The 12983-nt window shown below is 44.7% G+C and overlaps 1 protein-coding gene across 1 annotated transcript in view; it reads left to right on the top strand.

Annotated features, from left to right (window-relative positions):
• Nucleotides 1–280: 280 nt before the first annotated feature.
• The window catches only part of HERC6 (HECT and RLD domain containing E3 ubiquitin protein ligase family member 6), a 66892-nt gene continuing 54189 nt past the window's right edge, over nt 281–12983 (top strand). Inside the window, exons 1-4 of the mRNA XM_049789889.1 lie at nt 281–800; nt 3534–3693; nt 6564–6640; nt 11596–11823. Coding sequence (XP_049645846.1) covers nt 281–800; nt 3534–3693; nt 6564–6640; nt 11596–11823 — 985 coding nt within the window. The remainder of the gene's footprint in view (nt 801–3533; nt 3694–6563; nt 6641–11595; nt 11824–12983) is intronic.

The raw sequence follows: 12983 nt of genomic DNA on the forward strand, positions 1-12983 counted from the left end.
TATAATACACACTCATACACACCTCTTGTTTCTGGGCCACTCCCATGGCGCTCAGGTCTATTCCTGGGTTTGCGCTCAGGAATCACTTCGTAGGGCTCTGGCGGCCTGCATGAGACGCCTGGGTTAGCCCCGTGAAAGACAAGCACCGTCCAGCTCTAGTCTTTCCAGCCCCTATTCTGTACATGTATCAAGGTCGCACAGCTTATGTCTTTATTTATGGGCCGCACCCAGGGGCTCTCAAGGTTTCCTCTGAGCCTGTGCTCGGGTGTCCCTCCTGGTGATGCCCAGGGAGACCGTGGCAAGGCCGAGGACTGAGTCCAGGTCGCCAGCGTGCGGCACATCTGGATGGACACGCCAGCCCAGCCCAGCCGGTAGCCAGTGCGCGCGTGGACCGGGCCGGGAAGGAGGCGCAGGGGCTCCCCGGGGAGGGCACGCCCACCGCCTGGAGTCCAGTCCCTGGGCGCACTGTGCCAAGGGACTGGGAGCGATGTCCGGGCGCGGGGCGGACGGCAGGAGCCGGAGCCGGGGCCGGCGCGGCCGGGGCAGCGGGAGCCGGAGCCGGCGCAGGAGCGGGAGCGGCGGGAGCGGCGGCGGGCCGAGCTGGTGCTGGTGCTGGCGCGCGGGCGGCAGCGGCCCGGAGCGCTGGGCGCCGGAGGGCGCGGGGCGCGCGGAGCCGGTGCTGGCGGCGAGCGGGGCGCGCCACTCGCTGCTGCTGCTCGGCTCGGGCTCGGTGCTGTCGTGCGGGGACAACAGCCGCGGCCAGCTGGGCCGTCTGGGCGCCGGCGCTTCCGAGCGGCCGGGTGAGTGGCCGGCCCGGCGGCGGCTTCGGGGCGCGGGGTCCCCGACGAGAAGGGCAGCTGGGCGCGGACCCCAGAGGCGGCCGGGAGCGCCTGTGCGCATCTATCTTTCTGGGTTTCCTTTCCTTTTGTGTGTTTGTTTTGGGGTCACACCCGGCAGCGCTCAATGAGGGGTCCCTCCTGGCTCCACGCTCAGAAATCGCTCCTGGCATCGGGGGGTCCATATGGGATGCCGGGATTCGAACCACTGTCCTTCTGCATGCAAGGCAAACGCCCCACCTGCATGCGATCTCTCCGGCCCTGGGTTTTGTTTCTTTTTCTTATTTGTTTGTTTGTTTGTTTGGTTGGTTGGGTTTTTTTCGCTTAGGGGTTCCTCCTGGCTCCGTGCTCAGAAATCGCTCTTGGCATCGGGGGGCCATATGGGATGATGGATTCGAACCACCGACCTTCTGCTTGCGAGGCAAACGCCCCACCTGCATGCCATCTCTCCGGTCCTTCCTTGGGTTTCGTTTCTCCGCGCTGTCGGCCCCTTTCGGTTTCTGTTTCCTTCTCCAACCGGACCCTGGGCGAGGCGGAGCCTGGAGCTTGCGTCTCCACCGTCGGGTCGGTGTGGGTCTGGTACCCTGGTATACCCTGGCAGCCCCGTGGGAATCAAAAACTGATAATGGATGGCATTTTGCTCTTACTCACCAGTGCAGGAGTCCTCCCCCTCCCGCCCAATTCCGGCTTCCGAATAGTGTCTAGGAATAGTGTCTAGAGGAATTCCTACTTTCTCCCCTACTATTTATCCGACCTTCATTAAAAACCATTTCAGGGGCCGGAGAGATAGCATGGAGGTGGGGTATTTGCCTTGCATGCAGAAGGACGGTGGTTCGAATCCCAGCTTCCCGTATGATCCCCCCCTCTCCCCCGAGCCTGCCAGGGGCGACTTCTGAGTAGAGCCAAGACTCAAGAGTAACCCCTGAGCGATGCCGGGTGTGACCCCCCCCCAAAAAAAAATAAACGTTTCACTCCCTCCCCACCCTCACTTGGTGAAGCCTGTCTCTGTCTCTCTTTTCTCTCCTTTCCCCCTCATTTTTCTAACTTTCCCAATTAAAATTATTTAACTTCACTTAGTTATATATATAGTAATTATGCAACTCAGTAAGTTGTGCTTTCATAGTATAAGAAGATATTGTCTTTTTTTTTTTTTGGTGGGTTCACATTCTGTGGGACTTGGGGGGTTATTAAGACCAAGTTGTAGGGTGGGGAGCTATGTGAGGCAGAATAGAACTTGGCTTGCAGCATACATAGCATATATTCCAGTCATTGAGCTATTTTCTAGTCCCTTAATATGTAATAATATGTATTCTTTTTTGGGGGGGGGTTTGGACCACACCCAGCGTTGCTCAGGGATTACTCCTAGCTCTGTGCTCAGGGGTCATTTCCTGGCTGTGCTCAGGAGACCATATGGGATGTTGAGGATTGAACTTGTTTGGCCATATGCAAAGCAAACGTCTACCTGCTGTGATATCACTCAGGACTCATTAGTATACATTAAGAAAAACAATGCAGGGCCGGGCGGTGGCGCTAAAGGTAAGGTGCCTGCCTTGCCTGCGCTAGCCTTGGACGGACCGCGGTTCGATCCCCCGGTGTCCCATATGGTCCCCCAAGCCAGGAGCAACTTCTGAGCACATAGCCAGGAGTAACCCCTGAGCGTTACTGGGTGTGGCCCAAAAACAAAAAAAAAAAAAAAAAGAAAAACAATGCATTTCCCAGTTCCCTCTCCCCCTTTTAAAAAATCATTCATTCATTTATTTATTTTTAAATTAACGAAATTATTCTTTTATTTTTCCATTATTGTTCTCTTTTCAGTAATTACTTCCTGGAAAATACTACCTAGCCAGCATCTTAGGTATAAGATGTGTTTACATGAATAATAAAAATAATTACCGTATATACTTGAGTGTAAGCCAACCAAGTATAAGCAGAGAGCCCTGTAACTTTACCCTAAAAACTGGGAAAACTTAGTGGCTCAAGTATAAGTGAACGTGAAAAATGCAGCAGCCACTGGTAAATAAAAAAAAAAAAACCTCATCGGGGCCTGGAGATATAATAGCACAGCGGTAAAGGTATTTGCCTTGCACATGGCTGACCCAGGACCGATGGTGGTTCAATTCTCAGCATCCCATATGGTCCCCAGAGCCTGCCAGGAATGATTTCTGAGCGCAGAGCCAGGAGTAATTCCTAAGCACCACTGGGTGACTCAAAAACCAATGTGTGTATACACACACACACACACACACACACACACACACACACACATACACACACACAACAATTAGAATAATTGAGGAATCAGTAGGTTAAATGTTTTTTCAATATTTATTGCTAAAGAAAAACTGTAAACTAGAAACATTAACAGTAACTTTAAAACTTTAAAGAAAGTTTAGAAAACCATAGCTTACCAGATAATGAAGCTAAATCACAAAAGTTAAAATCCTTCCAAACTGGATTCCTCCTCATCTGTATGTCCAAACAGAGCTTCAGCTGGATTTGATGTGAGGGAATCAACATAGACATTGTCATCATCACTGAGTTCTCATCACAAAGTGCAGAATATTATGGGTTGAATAGTTCAGTGGCATACAGAATTTGGTGGTGGTATTGCTTAAAAAAATTTTTTTTTATTTGCTTTATAATGGAAATTGTTGGGTTTCTGAATTCTTTTTTCTTTTTCCTGTTTTGTTCCCAAAGTACCAATCCGGGCTGTTGAATCTCTGCGGTTTACTTTTGTGAGCTGTGGCAAGGAGTACTCCCTGGCTCTCTGTCATCGAGGAATGGTCTTTGCATGGGGAGCCGGCACCGAAGGGCAGCTGGGGATTGGAGAATTTAAGGAGAGAGTCGATACACCTATGTAAGTATTTCAATTATTTTCTTCATTGGTTTAGTAGATTTGAGTCCCAGTGCACCAGGTACTCTTCAGGCTGCATACACTGTGACAAATGAAGTCCCTAGGCTAAGGTGTCCTACACATGGGAAGGAAGGAAGGCCGAACCTCACACCAGTTTTTCTTTCCATAAGAATCCTGTTCGCATAGAAAAGCAGGAAGTCCCTGTATTCTCTGAGGCTTGGAGTTAGAAAGCAGCAGCAACACAGGACAAGAAAGAGGCTTTATTAAAAGTAGGCTTTAGGGGCCGGTGAGGTGGCGCTAGAGTTAAGGTGTCTGCCTTGCAAGCGCTAGCCAAGGATCAGGACTACGGTTCGATCCCCCGGCGTCCCATATGGTCCCCCCAAGCCAGGGGCAATTTCTGAGCGCTTAGCCAGGAGTAACCCCTGAGCATCAAACAGGTGTGGGCTTTTGTATGGGGAAAGAAAGGCAGAGAAGGGCACTGGATCCAAGCAGACTCTGAGGACCGTTTTGGAGTCTTTTATGATCCTATTCCATTGTCTGTGAGTAGGGGGAAGTTCTTCATGAACTTTCTGAGGAAAAGGAGAATTTTCCCCCAAAGAACTAGAGTGTCACCTCTTTTAGTTCCTTACCAGCCTGTCGGGGAGAAGTTATGCCATCTCGGTGTTTGCAAATATTGGCAGGGGTGAAAGCACACTCCGTCATCTCTGCAGACATTAGCTGAACTTCAGAGAGCAGGCATGGGGCTGAATCCTGCCTGCTCTTTAGTTCCCTCTCTTGTGAAGAAAGAGTAGGGAGAGGTGATGAGACTCACACTTGTTTATGGCAATCATCTTTGGGACCCACTCAGATCCCCAAAGGTGGCATAAAGATTGTTTATTTATTTTGGCTTTTGGGCCACACCTAGCAGTGCTCAGAGCTTTATTTCTTGCTCTGTGCTTAGGGATCACTCTTGAAGTTCCTTAGGAGACCACAATAGGTTCTGGTAAAGATTATTTTAAACTTGAGGTATGGAAGATGCATAAACAAGCCACATCTTGGGCTGGAGCGTCAGTACAGAGGTAGGGCGCTTGCCTTGCATGCAACTGACTAAGGGCGGACCTGGGGTTTGATCCCCAACATCCTATATGGTCCCCACGCCATTTCTGAGCGCATAGCCAGGAGTAAACCCTGAGTGTTTCCAGGTGTGGCCCAAAAACCAAAAAATAAAAAAAGCCACATCTTAATTTCCCTTACTTTAGATGAGCTCCCATCCGCACCTCCAACAGAGCAGCCACTAACTCTCTGCAGAGGTGTTTTTCCTATGAGTGAAACTTAGTTTCATTAGTGTGAAAAAATTTGATTGCATCTCTCATGAAAGTCCTCAAATTCCCTCCTGTACTTGGGCCATTCTTCATTTCCTTTTAGCAAGAGCTTCTAGGCTATGTAGCAGAAATAAAATGTGTCAGTTAATTTGCAGGTCCTCAATGATGGATAGTAGCTGAAATAGGAAAAGTTTTCTCCTAACATAATCTGGCCTGTCCTCTGCCCCTGAACCTTAATATCTTACCGAGCAAAATGGTTGGAAAATAGTTTCTTCACAAATATATTCCTAAGGTGATTGATGGGACAGCTCTCTGGTATGTGGGTTTACAAATTATACACTGGGAATATTCAAAATCCTATTTTTGGGGATTCTAGGAAATTACCTTTTCTTACCTCTAATTTTTTAAAGTGGAAAAATGCTATAGAACAGTGAATTTGAAATGAAAAGACCAACATTTTGAGTCTCAATGTTCATTTTTCTTTTGGGTTCCACTAGGTTCAACTATATGAAATTACTGACAGATTTATGATTCACATGGCAGTTTAAGAAGATTCATCCTAATGGTTTTCCTAATCTCATAGGGCTTCAGTTAGCTAAAGTACACGCTAACAATAAACTCTGAAGCCATGTTCTATATATGCATGAAGACATTTGTATTTCTTTTAGCCACAACTGAATATAGAATTTGGTGCATTATGTAGTACATTTAAAAGGCAATAGAGGGGCTGGGTCGGTGGCACTAGAGGTAAGGTGTCTGCCTTGCCAGCGCTAGCCTAGGACAGACCGCGCTTCGATACCCTGGCGTCCAATATGGTCCCCCAAGCCAGGAGCTACTTCTGAGCGCATAGCCAGGAGTAACCCCTGAGCGTTACCGGATGTGGCCCCGAAACAAAACAAAAAAGGCAATAGAAATCACTTTTGTACTTTTTTTTTTTTTTTTTTTTTTTTTTTTTGGTTTTTGGGCCACACCCGGCGATGTTCCGTGGTTACTCCTGGCTCTCTGCTCAGAAATCACTCCAGGCAGGCACGGGGGACCATATGGGATGCCGGGATTCGAACCATCATTGGGCCTGGGTCAGCGCAAGGCAAACGCGCTACCGCTGTGCTATCTCTCTAGCCCCATTGTACTATTTTGAATTCTACTACATACCTATGTATATTTCACTAGCATGTTAAAAAAATAAAACACAGTTTGAGACCTCTGGAGAAAGGTACTGTAGAAATCCAAGACAGGGGCCAGAGAGATAGCATGAAAGTAGAGCATTTGCCTGCATGCAGAAGGATGGTGGTTCGAATCCCATATGGTCTCCCAAGCTTGCCAGGAGCAATTTCTGAGCGTAGAGCCAGGAGTAATTCCTGAGCGCTGCTGGGTTTAAATAAAAAACAAAAAACCAAAAAAAAAAAAAAAAAAAAAAAAAAAAAGAAGGAAAGAAATCCAAGACAGTGAAATAGTTTCTCTTAACCAAACATATTACCTGAGATAGTTTTAAAATATTTGTCATTATCTTGGTGTCCAACTCTAAAAGAATATTAATTCTTTTAATATTAATATCATCATCTTTTATTATAGGAAAATAAAAAGTCTGTCTGGCATAAAAATAATACAAATTTCTTGTGGAGACCATCACTCTCTAGCCTTATCAGAAGGTAAGAATGGCTTTATGAACTTTTTGAACTTCCTAAGTGTCATTAGAAAGTAATTTGGGCGATTAGAAAAGAGAGTTCAACTCAGGGAGTCTATAGTTAATCCCATGACAGTATACTTCAAGAGTGGAGAAACCCTGTAGCTCTCTCTCTCTCTCTCTCTCTCACTCTCTCTCTCTCTCTCTCTCTCTCTCTCTCTCTCTCTCTCTCTCTCTCTCTGGTCACACCCAGCAGCGCTCAGGGGCTACTCCTGGCTCTATGCTCAGAAATTGCCCCTGGCAGGCACAGGGGACCATATGGGATGCCGGGATTCGAACAACCATCCTTCTGCATGAAAGGAAAACGCCTTACCTCCATGCCATCTCTCCGGCCCCAACCCTGTATCTCTTAGGCCAAGGGAATTCCTTTTCTAATGTCCCCAATATTTACTGTGCCTATGCAGGAAAAAAAAAAAAAAAGCACAAAATAATCTTTTTTGTTTATCTATTTATTTATCTGTGTGTGTGTGTGTGTGTGTGTGTGTGTGTGTGTGTGTGTGTGTGTGTGTGTGTATGTGAGACGTTTTTGTTTTGGTGTAGATATTGAAGTTGTTTTCTCCACTTTTTTTTACTTTTTGTGCTCTGACATGTTTTTATTTCAGGACCGTGGCTATGTGGTGCTTGTCTTTATTACTGTAGTGATCACTGGATATTTTATTTGATATTTCTGTTTGTATTATTGTGGTATTTCAATTCCTTTTTTCCTTTCCTCTCTCAAACTGAGGTTGAGAGTTTCTAGAAGGACTCGGCCCATTTTCGGCTTATTTGATTTTTACCCCATTTTATTGCTTTTCTTTTCTTCAAACAAACTACATAACTTGAACTATCTAGTTCCGCCTCTCAAATAGAGGGGGAAATAATGGAGGGTACCAAGACCAAACAGTTGTATGATCACTAAGTAGTAAGCTAGACACAGAGGGGGCCACTCATTCTAGCAGCCCGGGAGGTGAGGGTGGGGGATATGGAATGCAAGATGGGAATGGGGGTAGAGGGAGGACAAATTTGGTGATAGGAATTCCCCTGATTCAATGTTAATATGTACCTAAAATATTACTGGGAAAGTTATGTAAGCCACTATGACCAAAATAAAAATTATATATTTATAAAAAAAGAAAAAAAGAAAAGAGAGTTCAGTGCATGCTTTGCTTGAGGGAGCCCTAAGCTGGATACCCTACACCTTACGAAGCCCTAGCATGGCTGGCTGGAGAGCAAACCTTACCACTTCCTGCACTGAGCCCAGAGTAGCTTCTGAAAACCGCTGGAGGATTGACCCCCAAATAAAAAGAAATCTTTTCAGTGGTAGGATTAACTTTAGAAAAGTTTAAAAGAAAGGTTAGATGAATCAAAACCTGAGCTATATCTCTCAGTAAAATCCTACTAAGAGCTTGCCTTTGTTGTTAATTTGGGCTACTACCACCCAGTGGTGCCTGGGACTACTTTAGCTCAGTGTTGAGAGTGGGGGCCAGGAACCATGGAGGCCTCCTGCCATCAGACTATAATACTCAGCCCTTTGAGGCCACGCTTGCACTTGTTTATTTATTTGTTTATTTGTTTGTTTACTTATTTTTGGTTTGGAGGTCATGCCTGGTGGTTTCCAGTGGCTACTCCTGGTTCTGTGCTCAGAAATTACACTTGGCAGGCTTGGGAAACCATATGGGATGCTGGGGATTGAACTAGGGTCAGCCCATGTAAGACAAACGTCTTACTCTCTATGCTATCACTCCAGCCCGAGAATTCGTTTTATTTTGTTTTGTTTTGGGGCCACACCCGGTGATGCTCAGAGGTTACTCTTGGCTATGTGCTCAGAAATTACTCCTGGCTTTGGGGGACCATATGGGATGCTAGGGTCGAACCCAGGTCCATCCTGGGTCAGCCACATGCAAGGCAAATGCCCTACCACTGTGCTATCGCTCTGGCCCCGACAACTCACTTTTTTTTTTTTTATAATTTTTTCTCTCTTTTTTTATTTTTATTGTGGCCAAAGTAAATTACAAATCTTACACAGTGATATTTAAGGTACACAGTGACAATAAATGAGGGCCTTTCCACCACCAGTGTTGTCCTCCCTTCATCCTTGTTCCCAAGCATATATCCCTTATCTCCCCCTCCTTTATCCCCCAGAAACACTTTTTAAAAATCAAAAATAAGTTTCCCATCTGTGCTCAGATTCATCATAAAATAATATTGTTCTTCACTCTCCCCTCTGACCCTTCTGGGTCTCCCTCCTGCAAGTGAAATAATCTCTTAAGTGTTTTGTGTGCTATGCTTTGCTTGGCAAAAAAAAAAAAAAAAAAAGAATATAGCAATAGCTTCAGACAAGGCACTCTTGGGTGTTTATATTCTATGGTTAAGTCAGGGAAGAAGTCAATGGCCAGTCTGGCTACAGCCAAGTCATCAAATAGGATGAGGATTGTGGGATTGAGTGAGGGGACAGAGTGGAGACAGCAAGGGTCTTTCTGGTGGATAAATGAAGTCAGGTAGCAGTTGCCAGAAGGCCCGTTGGATAAGTCAATCATTGACCCTTGCATGGATTACTGGCCATATTTCTGACATGGCTGTGACATATTTCTCTTTTCCTTTTATTTTGATTTTTGTCTCCTTTTCTACTACAGTAATTCAGCCTTAGCTATCCCGCAGTCACAAAGAAATTTCAGTACCAAAGAAAGCCTGCCAAACGCTCCCCGCTGGCTAGTTTATTTGTAATTCTTACTTCAAGTATAACCTGGCGCCAGCAGCTTGTTTTTCTGTGTCTAGCTCCATGATGGTAAACAATAATTTCTGTCCCCCCAAAAATTCATTTTCTGGCCACTGCTAAAACATTTCTTCCAGAACGGGCTTCTCTCCTCCTGTTTCTTGAAAAACCTGTTTTTTGCTAACCCAAAAAACATCTCCAGCTCATGTTTTTGCCTAACCTTTAGCAGGGCTCTTTCTCACCTACATCAGGTAGTTATTTGATATGTAGATTCTAGGGTCTGGTACCATTGTGCTGTCCCTCCTAACGATCCTCTGCCCTTTGTTTTCTCTGAAGACACCTTGCATATCAGAGTTGTGCTAAAATGTCATCAGCTGAAAGTAAAATTTGTCTCTCGTCTCATAGACGTGGGTCCCCATACAATGCATTTTGTGTGGTCTCAATTATTTCATATTTCATATTCGTCCGCCTCGTGAACCCGCTTTCTTTCGTGTAGGTTTTCTGACCCCACTAAGGTTTTGCTTAGGGACGCAAGACATCTGCAGCAAGCAGTATGTGAGCAAAAACTGAAAGGGAGAGTGGAATGTGTGTGGACACTAAGGCTGTGATATAGAAGCATAACCAGGCTCTCAGAGCCAAAGATCTCAGCACACTCAGGAGCAGCAGAGTGGACTCAGATGAAAGAATAGGGGATGAGATGGGGTTTTGGTAGTCATAGTAACCATCAACCTTCTATTGAGGGAAGCAGCAACCTGAAGGCCTGCCTCGCACATACTTGTGGAAGAACACTCAGCTTTTCCAAAGGCTGTTCTGAAATAGATGGTGGGGCAGAGGAGGAATCGGAGACGATGGAGCCCTGGTCATTCTCCAGAAAATATGTAGGGAAAGCTCGGCTATCGTGGAACCCAGTGCAACATAGCCATATCGTTGGATGCTGGGTAGTGGTTGAATATAGAGGTTAAGGGTGTACTGGACTGAAAGGTGCAGAAGAAAGTGTGACATCTCCAAGATTTTTGACTCAGAGTCTGGATATAATGCATTTAAAATTTTTGAAAAATAATTAATTTTTTAAAATTATTCATTAACTTTTTCTAATTGATTGAGGGCTTGTGATTTACAATACTATTAATAATGGTTATCTGTGTACATAATTCCAACACTACATCCATCACCCACCTCCCTTCCCCAAAGTCTCCATGTCCTTCCCTTTCAAACCCCTCTACTCTCTAAACTCAGTACTGTGCTTCAATTGTGCTTCCCTTGCCTTTGTCCCTTTGTTGCTACATTGCTGTGTATTGTTTGTCCCACTGTAAGAGAGATCATTCTGTATTAAAATCTCTGATTGACATATTCTCTAGATCCAGTTTTGTTGTGAAAATGCATGGTTCTATTATGGGCTGGAGAGATAGTACAGTGGGTAGGATGCTTTACTTGCCTTTGGTTGACCAGGTTTGATCCCTGGCACTCCATCTGGTCCCTGAGCACCAGCAAAAGTTGGTTACTAGAAGTTATTCCTTCTAGTAGAACTAGGAACAAAGCCTGAGTACTGCCTGATGTGGCCCTAAACCTTTTTCCTTCCACAAATTGTGTATATATACACCACAATTTATTTTGTTTTTGTTTTGGGGCCATATTCAGCACTGCCAAGGGTTTACTTCAGGCTTGCACAAAGGTATTACTCCTGTCACTGCTTGGGTGATCATATGGAATGCTGGAGATTGAACACAGGTAGGCTGCATTCAAGTAATGCCCCCTCCACTGTACTCACTCTGGCCCCATAAATTGTCTACATCATCTATCTGTAGTTGGGCCTTTGGGTTGTTTCCTTATCTTGGCTTTGCACTAATGACATAACACAGGGGTTAAGAAGCTTACCTTGCACAGAGCCACTCAGGTTTGATCACCCACACCATATATGATTTTGGGGAAAACCTTGCCTGGATTGATCCTTGAATATAGAGCCAGGAGTTAGTCCTGAGAACTGCCAGGTGTGGCTTCAAAACCAAAATAATGTTGTTTTTGACTGCACAGTTGAAGAATACACTTGTCCTTCACCAAGCAAAGATCTTGTTTGATGGTGGTCTTGACCTTCAAGTCAAAACATTTTCACCTTTTTAATACCTGTTTTATATTTTAAAGATGTTTAGAATTTTGATGGGATTTTTTCCCTTGGAATTTGGTAGTCCATTGTAGGTATAGTTTTAACTTTATCTTCTTTATTTTTGTAGATAGCCAGCTGTTTTCCTGGGGAAGCAACAGCCATGGGCAGCTTGGTCTGGGGAAGGAGTTCTCTTCCCAGAAAATTCCGAAGCAGGTGAAGTCCCTGTATGGCATTCCCTTGGCACAGGTGGCTGCAGGTGGGAACCACAGCTTTGCCCTCTCCCTGGCTGGAACTTCGTTTGGCTGGGGAAGTAATAATGTGGGGCAACTGGCCCTCAGTGGCAGAAATGTTCCAGGTAAGAAAAAAATTTTTTTGTCACAATAAGTGAGTCTCTTTGCAATTCAAAGAAGGGTTCTGCCATGGACATTATCAAAGAACATAAAAAGGATTCTTAAATTTCAGGACTCTCAAATTCCCCAGGGAGGTGGTAGAGCATAGACACTTTTAATGGCCGATGTGGCAAATCATGACAGACTTAGCAGCTTAAGTGAACACAAATTTCTTATATTTTAGTTCTGGTGGTAAAAATCTGATAAAATTTCCAGGGAGTAAGATCAAGTTCTGATGGAAGGATATTTTCTTTTGTTGGTTGGTTGGTTTTGTAGTCACACTTAGCAGTGCTCAGTCAGGGTTTACTCTGGACAGGGCTTGGGGCCACATATGGTGCTGGGGATCAAATGGTGCTCAACTTTATACATTCAAGCTGTGCTGTCTTTATGGTGGATCTAAATATTAATGGGGATGAGAATCTTAAAGTTTAGAATTTCAGAATATTTATTTCCAGAAATTAATGCTAATGGATTGTTTTTCTATATATTTTTTTAATTTTTTAATTTTTAATTATGAGAACAAAGATGCAAAGAAAGAGGACAAGGTAAAGTTACAGTGGAAAGACAATCACCCATAAACAGAATTCTCAGAAGAAGTCCCCTTGCTGATATCTTAACTTTCAACTTTCAGCCAAAGAACATTAAAAAAAATAAGACAGAACCCATGTAACAATTACTTTGTCCCTCAAGTCCCCAGATTGTAATACATAATATTTCTTAGCAGCACACAAAGCAATCTAAAGTCATAAAACTTATGTAACTCCTTAAACATTGAAGGCAAAGTACTTTTTTACATTTCCATGCACATGCATATTAGTTTAAGTTAACCTCAAAAGTTTAAGTGGGTTATTTTTCTTCGGGATTAGAGTCAAAGGAACACAGTAAAAACGGTGTTAGAGGGGCTGGGTGGTGGTGCTAGAGGTAAGGTGCCTGTTTTGCCTGCGCTAGCCTAGGGCAGACCACGGTTCGATCCCCCTGGTGTTCCATATGGTCCCCCAAGCCAGGAGCGACTTCTGAGCGCATAACCAGGAGTAACCCCTGAGCCTCACCGATGTGGCCCCAAAACAAAAAAAAAAAACAAAAACAAAACAAAACAAAAAAAAACGGTGTTAGAGTGGCAATTAAT

This window comes from Suncus etruscus, chromosome 16 (assembly GCF_024139225.1).
Source record: "Suncus etruscus isolate mSunEtr1 chromosome 16, mSunEtr1.pri.cur, whole genome shotgun sequence".
NCBI classification, from domain to species: domain Eukaryota; kingdom Metazoa; phylum Chordata; class Mammalia; order Eulipotyphla; family Soricidae; genus Suncus; species Suncus etruscus.